General features: G+C 39.3%; 1 protein-coding gene across 1 annotated transcript in view; it reads left to right on the top strand.

Annotated features, from left to right (window-relative positions):
* Positions 1-14,847, top strand: part of LOC307119594 (F-box/LRR-repeat protein 7) — a 91,829-nt gene that overhangs the window by 5,470 nt on the left and 71,512 nt on the right. The window contains exon 2 of the mRNA XM_079805953.1: positions 11,832-11,921. Within this exon, the coding sequence (XP_079662079.1) occupies positions 11,832-11,921 (90 nt within the window). The remainder of the gene's footprint in view (positions 1-11,831; positions 11,922-14,847) is intronic.

Genomic DNA, 14,847 nt, shown 5'->3' on the forward strand with positions numbered 1-14,847 from the left:
TGAGGTGAACTTATGACGTTCGCGTGGTTTTTACATTCAGAAACATCATAATGAATCAGTAATAGGCTATTTTCTGCCCTGGTTTTGAGGCTCTCTGAAAAACGCTCGGTTTTGATGGGCGTGGGAGCTGGCGTTACAAGTCCGAGTCTGATCACGAATGAACCAATAACAGCTTCTCCAGCCTGTGACCGCGTGCTAAGGTATGTAATCAATACATATCAAACCATCTGTAACAATGCAATACTAACACATACACTCACCTAAAGGATTATTACGAACACCTGTTCAATTTCTCATTAATGCAATTATCTAATCAACCAATCACATGGCAGTTGCTTCAGTGCATTTAGGGGTGTGGTCCTGGTCAAGACAATCTCCTGAACTCCACACTGAATGTCGGAATGGGAAAGAAAGGGGATTTAAGCAATTTTGAGCGTGGCATGGTTGTTGGTGCCAGACGGGCCGGTCTGAGTATTTCACAATCTGCTCAGTTACTGGGATTTTCACACACAACCATTTCTAGGGTTTACAAAGAATGGTGTGAAAAGGGAAAAGCATCCAGTATGCGGCAGTCCTGTGGGAGAAAATGCCTTGTTGATGCTAGAGGTCAGAGGAGAATGGGCCGACTGATTCAAGCTGATAGAAGAGCAACTTTGACTGAAATAACCACTCGTTACAACGAGGTCTGCAGCAAAGCATTTGTGAAGCCACAACACACACAACCTTGAGGCGGATGGGCTCCAACAGCAGAAGACCCCACCGGGTACCACTCATCTCCACTACAAATAGGAAAAAGAGGCGACAATTTGCACAAGCTTACCAAAATTGGACAGTTGAAGACTGGAAAAATGTTGCCTGGTCTGATGAGTCTGGATTTCTGTTGAGACATTCAGATGGTAGAGTCAGAATTTGGCGTAAACAGAATGAGAACATGGATCCATCATGCCTTGTTACCACTGTGCAGGCTGGTGGTGGTGGTGTAATGGTGTGGGGGATGTTTTCTTGGCACACTTTAGGCCCCTTAGTGCCAATTGGGCATGGTTTAAATGCCACGGCCTACCTGAGCATTGTTTCTGACCATGTCCATCCCTTTATGACCACCATGTCCCCATCCTCTGATGGCTACTTCCAGCAGGATAATGCACCGTCACAAAGCTCCAATCATTTCAAATTGGTTTCTTGAAAATGACAATGAGTTCACTGGACTAAAATGGCCGCCACAGTCACCAGATCTCAACCCAATAGAGCATCTTTGGGATGTGGTGGAACGGGAGCTTCGTGCCCTGGATGTGCATCCCACAAATCTCCATCAACTGCAAGATGCTCTCCTATCAATATGGGCCAACATTTCTAAAGAATACTTTCAGCACCTTGTTGAGTCAATGCCACGTAGAATTAAGGCAGTTGTGAAGGCGAAAGGGGGTCAAACACAGTATTAGTGTGTGTTCCTAATAATCCTTTAGGTGAGTGTATAAAACTCTCACATCAGTGTGTTGGATCAGAACGCACAGCATTGTGTTTTAATCTCAATATGTCTGCAAATCCAGTCTCGGCCTGTGTCTTGTTTACAATCGATTCTGCATCGTTTCGCTCCACGAGTCGGTGGGCGGGGCTTGAGGCGGCGCTTCTGCGTCCTACTACATCAATGGACGACATATTCAGAGATCTCTCGTTTTCTGGGTCTGGTGTCAATAAAAGCTTTTCTTTGACTAACAAGGGCGTTTTCAGCTCTGAAACTTACAGGATATTCTTATATCAAGATTAACTTTTATATATCAACGGCTCAAAGGAAAGTTGATTTCTCAATTCATCACCCCTTTAATTGGCTTAAACAGTGGCAAATGAAACTATTATATAACCACTATTTACCGCATATAAAATTCATAAATATATTTGCATCTAGGCATCTGTTCTTGAGTTTGACCCTGATTTTGAATGTCTCTTCAGGCCTGGCAAAATTGGTCTTGTGCTTTGCATAAGCACAGGACAGGAAACATATGAAAGCTTTTGAGAAGTTGTTTTCCAGACCAGAAAACAATTATGTCTCCCCTCAGCCTTGGCTCTTTTGATAACTGGATTTCTACTGTGAGGCTCAGCAGCTCACGGTGATTTGAGCTCAGTGGAGGGTCAAGAGATGTGTTTGTTAAACTCCCTGCCCTTCTGGAATCAACAAGTGCACATGTGCTGTAGGTGTGGGATGAGGACACAGATCCTCGGGAAAGTATGAGGATCACATCTGAACGTCAAGGGCAATGAAATACAACAGCTATAATATTGGACCCAGTTACAGCCATTCCAAACCGTATTTAGCAATGCAAAACAGTTAAAACAGGCATCAAACTGTTCTTTGATTCTTTTTATTTACAGCAATGAACCGTATTTGGTTCCCTAAAGAACCTTTCAGTGAACAGTTTTTTAAAGGGGTCATGATCTGCATTATTTTATTGATTTATAATATTCCCTGTGGTGCACTTATAATGTTAGTATGATTTTAACTGCTCTGATTGGCTACTGAGACTTCAGTGTAAACGCCCACTGCTGTGATTGGCTGCTGTGAGACGTCAGTGTAAACGCCCACTGCTGTGATTGACTGCTGTGAGACTTCAGTGTAAACGCCCACTGCTGTGATTGACTGCTGTGAGACTTCAGTGTAAACGCCCACTGCTGTGATTGGCTGCTGTGAGACGTCAGTGTAAATGCCCACTGCTGTGATTGGCTGCTGTGAGACGTCAGTGTAAACGCCCACTGCTGTGATTGACAGCTGTGAGACTTCAGTGTAAACACCCACTGCTGTGATTGGCTGCTGTGAGACGTCAGTGTAAACGCCCACTGCTGTGATTGGCTGCTGTGAGACTTCAGTGTAAACGCCCACTGCTGTGATTGGCTGCTGTGAGACGTCAGTGTAAACGCCCACTGCTGTGATTGGCCGCTGTGAGACTTCAGTGTAAACGCCCACTGCTATTCAGATGGTGGCATGAAAGGTTGCAGTGATGATCATTGTAGCCGATCACACACATGTTGAGCTCATGAATGCAGGATCTCGTCATTGTGACTAGATTTCTGCACTAACAGAGCAACTTTTGGCACGAGTCCAGAACTCAGTCACTGATAAACTCACACTGTTTGATTGACAGCTCCAGTGATTGACAGCTCCAGTGATTGACAGCTCCAGTGATTGACAGCTCCAGTGATTGACAGCTCCAGTGATTGACAGCTCCAGTGATTGTAAAGTGAGCGTTCTTTGATCGCTTTCTATGTATAATTTAATCACAGTTTAAATAACAGATTATTTTCATCTACTAAGAGACACAATGTGAAGTTGAGCATTTAGTCACTGGTTTGATTCACTGACACACAGACAAAGATCATCTGACTGTTCATGAATCATATCAGAAACCACTGGTCTCAGATCAGGCGTTAGAATGAACACGGTTACTCACATGTTGTGGCGTTACTGTCGAGTCCATATCGTAAAAGCGCCGAAATTGCGACTGATTTCCCGAAGAATCCACAGTGAAATGTAGCGAACACAAATAAATAATGCTCGACTGAGACATTCACATTGTTGAGAATAAATCAGCTCATTCCTAGCATTAGGATCCTTTGGAAGGTGATTTGTAGTCGCTCTTCTCTCCTCGTCATCTCACTAACACTCCAGTGGGCGGAGCCACAGTTGTGATGATGAAGTGGGCGTCGCTCTTCTTCTGCAGAGGCGCTCTTTCACCATCTATGACAGGCTCATTCCACATTGGACTAACAAGTTTTCAGTTCTGAAACTTACAGGATATTCTTATAGTATGATGACCTCTTATATGTCAAAAGCAAAAAGGAAAATTCGATCTCTCAATTCATGAACAGGTTCCATGGATGTTAAACGTTCTTCATGGACTCATCAATAAAGGAGCTTTATAGTTAAAAAACCCCAGACTCTGTGGCCTAAAATAATGACTTGGACAAAATCACTTGCACCATTACTATTGTTTGCTAAGCGTCCAAATATGTGTTTGTGGCCACTGGGTAGATTGTCTTTTATAATTTAGAGTCTGTATTGTCTGTGAATGGGTATAAATCAAGGCAAATGTGGGAATGTGTGTCTAGGACAGTCCTTCTCCTTCAGTCTCCATCTGGAATACGTAGGAGTTTTTTAAGTCTCCATCAAGGTGGAAAAGAGCTCTCATGACTTATGGATTAGGGTCATTGGATCAAAAGCAAGACTGGCCACTCCGTTGGTGAAAATTCGAAGGAAATCTGCTTTGCAGTCCCGTTCTTCCTTTACGTGATGGGAAATGGCTGCACTCGGGATGGCAAAGGACTGACAGCTTAATGATTCAAATTTATTTTCAAAGTCGAGCGGAGCACTTTTCTTCCTAGTTTAGTAGCAGAGAATGGAGACTTTTGGATTTTCCAGTCGTCATTTTTACAGGTCAGAGTTCAGTCGTAGTTCAGCGCTGGTCTAAGAGCAAAGAAAGATCTCTAATCAATGATCTATTGGGGATAAATAGAATAAAGGGGATCTATTATGACACTTTTCACAAGATAAGTCTCATGTGTCCCCAGAATGTGTGTGTGAAGTTTAGCTCAAAATACCCCACAGATCATGTTGTAAATGCCCAAGAAAAAACAGCTGTTTTTGTGCATGTATCTTTAAATGCAAATTAGCTGCTATCCAGAAGAGGGCGGAGCCTGTACAGCTTGTACCTCGGATACTCTGCCAAAAACTAAAACATCTGTTTGGTTTTGATCATCTCGAGTGACATTGCAGTTCTTCATCATCGTGAGAGTTTATGATCTGCATGCGTTTTAAAGTTATCAGACTAAACTTCTGAGATACAGTTTTCTGAGCGCACACAGAAAAACAGAAAATCACTCACAGCTCTTGACTGAGTAACTTTAATAAGAACACATGTCTTGCTTGAATGCTCTGGCGAGGCGATAAACATGACAGACTGTGTACGCTCACTGAGGGGTGGGGCCTATGATAATAGGGCGGAGTCTGTCAGCACTCGTGGGCGGGGCCTACGCATCTGTGAATCTGCAAACGCTTGTTCTGAGACACTGCTTATGATTTATGGGGATTAAAAAAGAGGAGTGGGTAGATATATATTATTATTGGGTGGTTGTGTACACACACTGCAGACACATTTATGTTCAAACACCATATAAAAGGGAATGTTATATAATAGGTGCCCTTTAAAGGACGTTCACACAGACAGATTTGCAGGTCGCTCTGCAGTTGGTCGATTTTTGACGGATCACGTAAACTTTAATGCCTTCTCTCTCTCCCATTGGTAGTTGCCGTATCGCATTCTCATCTTCACATTTAAACAGTAAAGATACAAATATTTGTCGATTCATGAATGTGCATAAACTGTTTACTCAAATTAGGTGGGTCATTCTCAAAATACGGAGATAAACATGCCATGACATTATAGTCATGAAACATATCTTAAATAGTCAAGAAAATCCATATAAATGCCATTCCATGATTATATAAACAATATAAGTAATATGAAATAGTTTGGCTTTATATTGTTGTGCACTTCTGAAAGTTGTTTTGCACTTGTTTTCCAAGGTGAAGCATTAGTGCATGGTCTAAAAAGTATGCAAAAACATACTTGTTTTAATGGTGAAATCAGTGTTATTGTTTAATGTTTGGATTGAGTGTTTTGACAAGATATTGAAACCACCTTAGAAAATTCATATTATATGAGAATTTATCACTCTTACCGTCACTTTAATTACAGTTTTTTTACTGTTTACTTTAAAGGGTTAGTTCACCCAAAAATGAAAATTCTGTCATTAATGACTTCCCCTCATGTCGTTGGACCCCCGTCAGACCTCCGTTCATCTTCAGACACAAATGAAGATATTTTAGTGTAAATCTGATGCTCTGAAAGGCCTCCATTGGCACAATGCACTTTACACTCTCAAGACCCTTAAAAGACACTAAAGACGTCGTTACAAAGTCCATCTCACTACAGTGGTTCTAAAATAACTTTATGAATCGGCGACAATAGTTTTTGTGCGCAAAAAAACCCTAAATAACGACTTATATAGTGATGACGATTTCAAAACACGGCCTCATGAAGCTTCGAAGCGTTATGAATCAGTGAGTCGATTCAGCGGTTCGGAGCGTTATGAATCAGTGAGTCGATTCAGCGGTTTGGAGCGTTATGAATCAGTGAGTCGATTCAGCGGTTCGGAGCGTTATGAATCAGTGAGTCGATTCAGCGGTTTGGAGCGTTATGAATCAGTGAGTCGATTCAGCGGTTTGGAGCATTATGAATCAGTGAGTCGATTCAGCGGTTTGGAGCGTTATGAATCAGTGAGTCGATTCAGCGGTTTGGAGCGTTATGAATCAGTGAGTCGATTCAGCAGTTTGAATCGCCAAATTTCAGCAGTTTGGCGGTTTGACACGCGATCCGAATCATGATTCGACTCACTGATTCATAACGCTTCGAAGCTTCATGAGGCCGTGTTTTGAAATCATCATCACTATATAAGTCGTTATTTAGGGTTTTTTTGCGCACAAAAACTATTCTCGTCGCTTCATAAAGTTATTGTAGAACCACTGACGGGTAACAAGGTCTGACGGGTGTCGAACGACATGAGGGTAAGTAATTAATGACAGAATTTTCATTTTTGGGTGAACTTACCCTTTAAAAAACAAAGTCAAATTTTCCTTCATGGTTAATAATATTAAAAAGTTTAAAATACTCACCATCAGCTTTTATGGGAGAATAAATGAGCTTAATATTGAATGAGCTAGACATTTTGAGAATGTCCCATCGGTGTGTTTACATCTAGGCTATTTTGAAGAAAGTGTGTGTGTGTGTGTGTGCCACAATAAACATGTGATGGCCACTTCATTTTCCTGTATATATCATACATTTTAGGCCACATTTGTTTGCCATACATCATTATTTGGAATCGACTTGGCTGTAAAACTGTACAAAAGCAGATCTTTCAGCAAATATCTGTGGTTTCAGCTCTTGATTCTCTCTCTTTTAGCAGCACAGTAATACACTTTCCTCATCCATTTTGATTAAGTTGAAAACTTTAAGCTTTGTGAAAGCTTTGCCTAGCAACATAATAATAACAGCGCTGGTATCTGGTCGTAACTCGAGGCGTGCGGCGCACATGGGGTCCATCGTCTACAACAGGAACCCGAGCAGATGTTCTGGATCAGTTATGTCACCGCAACATGTCGTCCAGTGGTAACAATGCGTTCAACGCTGGTCACGTCATTCTGCTTTGGAAATCGCTGTTTTCCCTTTGTGACCGCAGTGATAAGAGTTTGTTGAGTCATTCAATGCATCAGCGGTAATCTGACAGCGTGTTTGAAAGGTCGTCACACAACAGCCTTCATGCGGCAGGAGTGAACGTATGTTGGCAACGTTTCATCAGAGACGTGTAAAGGGACGCTCACACACACGTATGACCTGTGGACAGGGTTTCCAAGTGTTTATTCCGGCATGGATGCGTGATAAGAGGAACTTGTTTACAAAGAAAACGTGTTTGTGGGATGAAGGCTGAGCTGTACTCACATGGAGCCACTTGTGGTTCAAGTTTATGACCTGACAGAGGATGAAGAGCCATAAAACAACCCTTCCAAATTAACACACACACACACACGCACGCACACACACACACACACACACACACACACACACACACACACACACACACACACACACACACACACACACACACACACACACACACACACACACACACACACACACACACACACACAGGGGGGGTTTTGTGAAATGTGGGGACATTCCATAGGCGTAATGGTTTTTATACCGTACAAACCGTATTTTCTATCCCCTTACACTGACCCTGCCCCTAAACCTACCCATCACACACACACACACACACACACACACACACACACACACACACACACACACACACACACACACACACACACACACACACACACACACACACACACACACACACACACACACACACACACACACACACACACTGCCCCTAAACCTACCCATCACAGGAGACTGCACAGTTTACTTTCTGTGAAAAAAACCTCATTCTGTGATTTATAAGCATTTTGAAAAGTGAGGACATGGGTAACGTCCTCATATTTCACCCTCTTTTTGTAATACCCATGTCATTATACACATTTGTGTCCTGATATTTCACAAAAACATGCCCACACATACACACACACACACACATACACACACATGTTGGGTTTTCATGTTTTATGGGGACTTTATGGGGATCACTTATATAGTGATGATGATTTCAAAACACGGCCTCATGAAGCTTCGAAGCGTTATGAATCAGTGAGTCGAATCATGATTCGGATCGCGTGTCAAACCGCCAAACTGCTGAAATTTGGCGATCCAAACTGCTGAATCAACTCACTGATTCATAACGCTCTGAACTGCTGAATCGACTCACTGATTCATAAAGCTCTGAACTGCTGAATCGACTCACTGATTCATAACGCTCTGAACTGCTGAATCGACTCACTGATTCATAACGCTCCGAAGCTTCATGAGGTCATGTTTTGAAATCATCATCACTATATAAGTCGTTATTTACGTTTTTTTTGCGCACAAAATCTATTCTCGCCGATTCATGAAGTTATTGTAGAACCGCTGTAGTGAGATGGACTTTGTAACGACGTCTTTAGTACCTTTTAAGGGTCTTGAGAGTGAACCGTGCCATTGTGCCAATGGAGGCCTTTCAGAGCATCAGATTTACACTAAAATATCTTCATTTCTGTTCTGAAGATGAACGGAGGTCTGACGGGTGTCCAACGACATGAGGGTCAGTCATTAATGACAGAATTTTCATTTTTGGGTGAACTAACCCTTTAACTACACTCATTAGATTTTAGTCGACTAAAACTAAAAACAATTCAGGTGACTAAAATACGACTAAATCTAAATGGCATTTTAGTCAAAAGACTATGACTAAAACTAAATCAAAATTTGCTGTCAAAATGAACACTGCTCGGCATCACCTCACACCGGCTCCACCTCAGCGCTCAGGTACTCTGGCTCCGCCTTCGACTATCGTCTTTAGTACCAGCGATGTCGCTCGTTTCCATCGGCTCTCCGTTTACGCCCATGGATCCATCGGCCCCATGTCCTGCGGTCGCCCCCCCACTATCATCACTATCTTGGCTCCTCCCTCACTTTACTCCACCGTGGGCATTGGGGAGCTCTGGGTCTTTGCCATTTAGGAAATGATGCTTTTGGGAAAGGCACCCCTGGTTGATTAAACTGGTGAGCCGCATGGCTGTGGTGGTCACTAAGAACTAAGCCAGCATGGAAATTCTTGCTTTTCGTCAATGAAAATCAAGCTCTTAACACTGGCTTGTCTCTGCGAGTGGGGGACAATAATCTTGAGGGTGGTGGATTTATGTCTAAAGCACTGGATCTCCGTTCCAGGCTATGAATGACCACATTTTCATTACAACACCAATCCGACCCTCAAATACACAAATGTGCATGTATTGAACTTATTCACCCTCTTATAAAACCTCAACCAAATGCAGAAAGTAACAAGTCGTCATGAATGGTGCACAGTGGCCAAATATGTCCTAATCTAACGCAAGAGAGATAAATCTGTCTCATAGCAAAACTGCAAACTCTGCCAGTATTGGAGATACTAAAGTAACTTCTTCCATCTATTGTTCCAGTCACGGATATTGTCTTTTTCGTTACTTGGCAGGAAGACGTAAACCGAAGGGTTCAGCGCATTCCTGATGAGTACCGAGTAATGAGTTCCTCTCGAAATCTTTAATCATGCAAACCTCAGACCTCTCTCTTTGGATTAGGAACAAGAGGAGTTTCCTTGCTTTCAGTAATGGCTCAGCGAGTGTATGAGTGATGGGGCCAAAATGTCCGATGGTACTTTTATTGCATCTGTTATAATATTGACTTACAGTGGGAAGCGTTGCACCTCGCCCTTCTGTGAAACGGCACAGCAGCGTTCCCACCGCTGGCCATTGGGGCTGAATGCATGCAGTCAAGCATGATCTCAAAAACAAGCACAAAATGTTGTTTCCTTCTTAGGAATAGGCATAGGACATGTTTATAGTTCAAGTTAAACTGTTAACATGTTTGTAGCTAGTTAAAGGGTTAGTTCACCCAAAAATGAAAATTCTGTCATTAATGACTGACCCTCATGTCGTTCAACACCCGTCAGACCTTCGTTCATCTTCAGACACAAATGAAGATATTTTAGTGTAAATCTGATGCTCTGAAAGGCCTCCATTGGCTCAATGCACTTTACACTCTCAAGACCCTTAAAAGGCACTAAAGACTAAAGTTACAAAGTCCATCTCACTACAGTAATTCTAAAATAACTTTATGAAGAGACGAGAATAGTTTTTGTGCACAAAAAAAACCCTAAATAACGACTTATATAGTGATGACGATTTCAAAACACGGCCTCATGAAGCTTCGGAGCGTTATGAATCAGTGAGTCGATTCAGCGGTTTGAATCGCCAAATTTCAGCAGTTTGGCGGTTTGACACGCGATCCGAATCATGATTCGACTCACTGATTCATAACGCTTCGAAGCTTCATGAGGCCGTGTTTTGAAATCGTCATCACTATAGAAGTCGTTATTTAGGGTTTTTTTGTGCACAAAAACTATTCTCGTCACTCCATAAAGTTATTTTAGAACCACTGTAGTGAGATGAACTTTGTAACGACGTCTTTAGTGACAGAATTTTCATTTTTGGGTGAACTAACCCTTTAAACATATCCAAATGTTGATTTGTTATTGCTAAATTTAGTTAAATTGTAAACATGTTCATAGTTAGTTTCTTCAAGTTAAACTGTTAGCATGTTTATGGCTAAAGTTAGTTCAAATGTCAACATGTTTATAGCTAGTTAACTTAAACTGTTGACATTTTTAAGTTAGTTAAACTGTCTGCATTTTTATAACTAAAGTTATCCAAATGTTGATTTGTTATCGCTAAAGTTAGTTAAATTGTAAACATGTTTACAGCTAGTTAAAGTTAGTTAAACTGTTAACATGTCTGTTGCTAAAGTTAGTTAAATTGTATACATATTCATAGTTAGTTAGTTAGTTAGTCTTCATTTTTAGAGCTGGTTAAAATTATTAAAACTGTTAGCAAGTTTATAGCTAAAGTTAGTTAAATTGTAAACATTTTTACAGCTAGTTAAAGTTAGTTAAACTGTTAACATGTCTGTAGCTAAAGTTAGTTAAACTGTTAACATATCTGTAGCTAAAGTTAGTTAAATTGTAAACATTTTTACAGCTAGTTAAAGTTAGTTAAACTGTTAACATGTCTGTAGCTAGAGTTAGTTAAATTGTATACATATTCATAGTTAGTTAGTTAGTCTTCATGTTTAGAGCTGGTTAAAGTTAATTAAACTGTTAGCAAGTTTATAGCTAAACTTAGTTTAACTGTTGACATGTTTATAGCTAGTTAAAGTTATCCAAATGTTGATTTTAAAGTTAGTTAAATTGTAAACACATTTACAGCTAGTTAAACTGTTAGCATGCTTATAGCTAAACTTAGTTAAACTGTTAGCATGTTTATTGTAAAACTTCTTGACATGTTTACAGCTAGTTTAGTTAACATGTCAACAGTATTCAAACACTTTGTATGTTTATAGGTAGTCAGATAAACAATAAATAGTTATCTTAATAATAATGAGGCAATTAATGATAATGATATCTCTATCGCCCTCTTGAGTACTGGAGGCTTCTTCTTAGTTCCCACCGCTGGCCATTGGGGCTGAATGCATGCAGTCAAGCATGATCTCAAAAACAAGCACAAAATGTTGTTTCCTTCTTTCCTTTTTTCCTAGGCAAGGGCAGCTCCAGTATCTCTTCCGATGTGAGCTCCAGCACTGATCATACACCCACCAAAGCTCCCAAGAATGTGGCTACCAGTGAAGGTAAACCATCTGGTCTTCATTATGAGCCAAAACGCCGGCCTAACTCTCAATGGCTCTTCCTTTTTGCCCTCTCTCTCTCTCTCTCTCTCTCTCTCTCTCTCTCTCTCTCTCTCTCTCTCTCTCTTTATAAAATGCTTAACATTTTGGAGCAAACGTGTGTGCTTGTAGGATAACCTGGGAATTGAAAACAAACTCGATGTCCCCAACGAACAGCGAGATCCCAGTGTGTGTGTGGCTGTTTTTCTAAGAGCCTCTCTCGAAATTAGGAAAGCATCATCTCTAGATGTTTTGGACAAATCCTCATATATGATCTGTGCTATTCCACATATCAGATTACTCTATATTAGAGATGTTTTGTAACATGATACGACTAACACTGTTCTTTTGCGTTCCTGCTCATTATTGCTAACCATTTGACTCAAGTTATTATGGTTTAAACAAACTCGATCATGTATTGGTTCCATAGCGGTTTGGTTTCATCACCGTAAATCTTGTCTACAGAAAGCTTGTAAATATTGTTACTGTGAATTTGGCATGGGATCTCCATCTGCCGGGAGCTGAGGACTGAGTTCAACTTTCACCTCGTCGCCAACCCGCATACGTATGTTGACGAAACGATAATGCAATGCTTGTGAACACTCTTGCTACGATTTCATGTCAGTGCATTACAAAATATGTCAGAGCCTGATTGATAATGCAATGCCAATACGTAAGAGTCTTCATCTATGGTCTGTTTTCACTTGCATGCCAACGACTGCCATAGCATAACAACAGTCTGACAATAATAATGCTGAGGAAGTTACTAAAAGTTAGTTAAACTGTTAACATGTTTATAGCTAAAGTTAGTTAAAATGTTAGCATGTTTATAGCTAGTTAACTTAAACTGTTAACATGTTTGTAGCTAGTTAAATGTATCTAAATGTTGATTTGTTATAGCTAAATTTAGTTGAATTGTAAACATGTTCATAGATAGTTTCTTCATGTTTACAGCTAGATAAAGTTAGTTAAACTCTTGACATGTTTATAGCTAAACTTAGTTTAACTGTTGACATGCTTATAGCTAGGTAAAGTTATCCAAATGTTGATTTGTTATATCTAACGTTAGTTCAACTTTTAACATGTTTATAGTTAAAGTTACTTCAACTGTCAACAAGTTTACAGCTAGTTAGTTAGTTAGTTAGTTAGTTAGATAAACTGTTAGCATATTTATGGCTAAAGTTAGTTCAACTATCAACACGCTTATAGTTAAAGTTAAACTGTTGATTTAGCTAAAGTTAGTTCAACTGACAGCATGTTTATAGCTAGTTAACTTAAACTGTTGACATGTTTACAGCTAGTTAAAGTTAGTTAAACTGTTAACATGTTTGAAGTTAGTTTAGCTATCAACACGTTCATGATTAAAGTTAAACTGTTAACATGTTTGTAGCTAACTAAAGGTATCTAAATGTTGATTTGTTATAGCTGCATTTAGTTAAATTGTAAACATGTTCATAGTTAGTTAAACTTGCTTCATGTTTACAGTCAAACTGTTTGCAAGTTTATAGCTAAACTTAGTTAAACTGTTGACATGCTTAAAGCTAGTTAAAGTTAACCAAATGTTGATTTGTTATGGCTAAATTTAGTTAAACTTTAACATGTTTATAGTTAAAGTTACTTCAACTGTCAACAAGTTTACAGCTAGTTAGTTAGTTAGATAAACTGTTAGCATGTTTATGGCTAAAGTTAGTTCAACTGTTAACACGCTTATAGTTCAAGTTAAACTGTTGCCATGTTTATAGCTAAAGTTAGTTCAACTGGCAACATGTTTATAGCTAGTTAACTTAAACTGTTGACATTTTTATAACTAGTTAAGTTAGTTAAACTGTCTGCATTTTTATTACAGTTTAACTGTTGACATGTTTACAGCTAGTTAGTTAGTTAAGCTATCAACACGTTTATAGTTAAAGTTAAACTGTTAACATATTTGTAGCTAGTTAACGGTATCCAAATGTTGATTTGTTGTAGCTAAATTTAGTTAAATTGTAAACATGTTGATAGTTAGTTAAACTTTCTTCATGTTTACAGCTAGATAAAGTTAGTCAAACTGTTTGAAAGTTTACAGCTAAACTTAGTTGTTGACATGTTTATAGCTAAACTTAGTTTAACTGTTGACACAGTGTTTCCCCTACAATGTATTCACAGCGGCGCAGCGACATTTTTATAGCTAGTTAACTTAAACTGTTGACATGTTTACAGCTAGTTAAAAATAGTTAAACTGTTAGCATGTTTATAGCTAGTTAACTCAAACTGTTAACTTGTTTGTAGCTAGTTAAACGTATCCAAATGTTGATTTGTTATAGCTAAATTTAGTTAAATTGTAGTTAGTTTTTTCATGTTTACAGCTACATAAAGTTAGTTAACTCTTGACATGTTTCTAGCTAAACTTAGTTAAACTGTTGACATGCTTATAGCTAGTTAAAGTTATCCAAATGTCGATTTGTTATAGCTAACGTTCAACTTTTAACATGTTTATTGTTAAAGTTACTTCAACTGTCAACAAGTTTACAGCTAGTTAGTTTGTTAGTTAAACTGTTAGCATGTTTATGGCTAAAGTTAGTTTAAATGTCAACATGCTTATAGTTAAAGTTAAACTGTTGTCATGTTTACAGCTAGTTAAAGTTAGTTAAACTGTTGACATGTTTGCAGCTAGTTAAAGTTAGTTTAACTGTTAGCATGTTTATAGCTAGTTAACTTAAACTGTTGACATGTTTACATCTAGTTAAAGTTAGTTAAACTGTTAGCATGTTTATAGCTAGTTAATTTAAACTGTTGACATGTTTGCAGCTAGTTAAAGTTAGTTAAACTGGCAACATGTTGTTAGCTAAACTTAGTTAAACTGTTGACATGTTTACATCTAGTTAAAGTTAGTTAAACTGTTAGCATGTTT

This window comes from Gobio gobio (assembly GCF_949357685.1).
Source record: "Gobio gobio genome assembly, chromosome: 23".
Taxonomy (NCBI): domain Eukaryota; kingdom Metazoa; phylum Chordata; class Actinopteri; order Cypriniformes; family Gobionidae; genus Gobio; species Gobio gobio.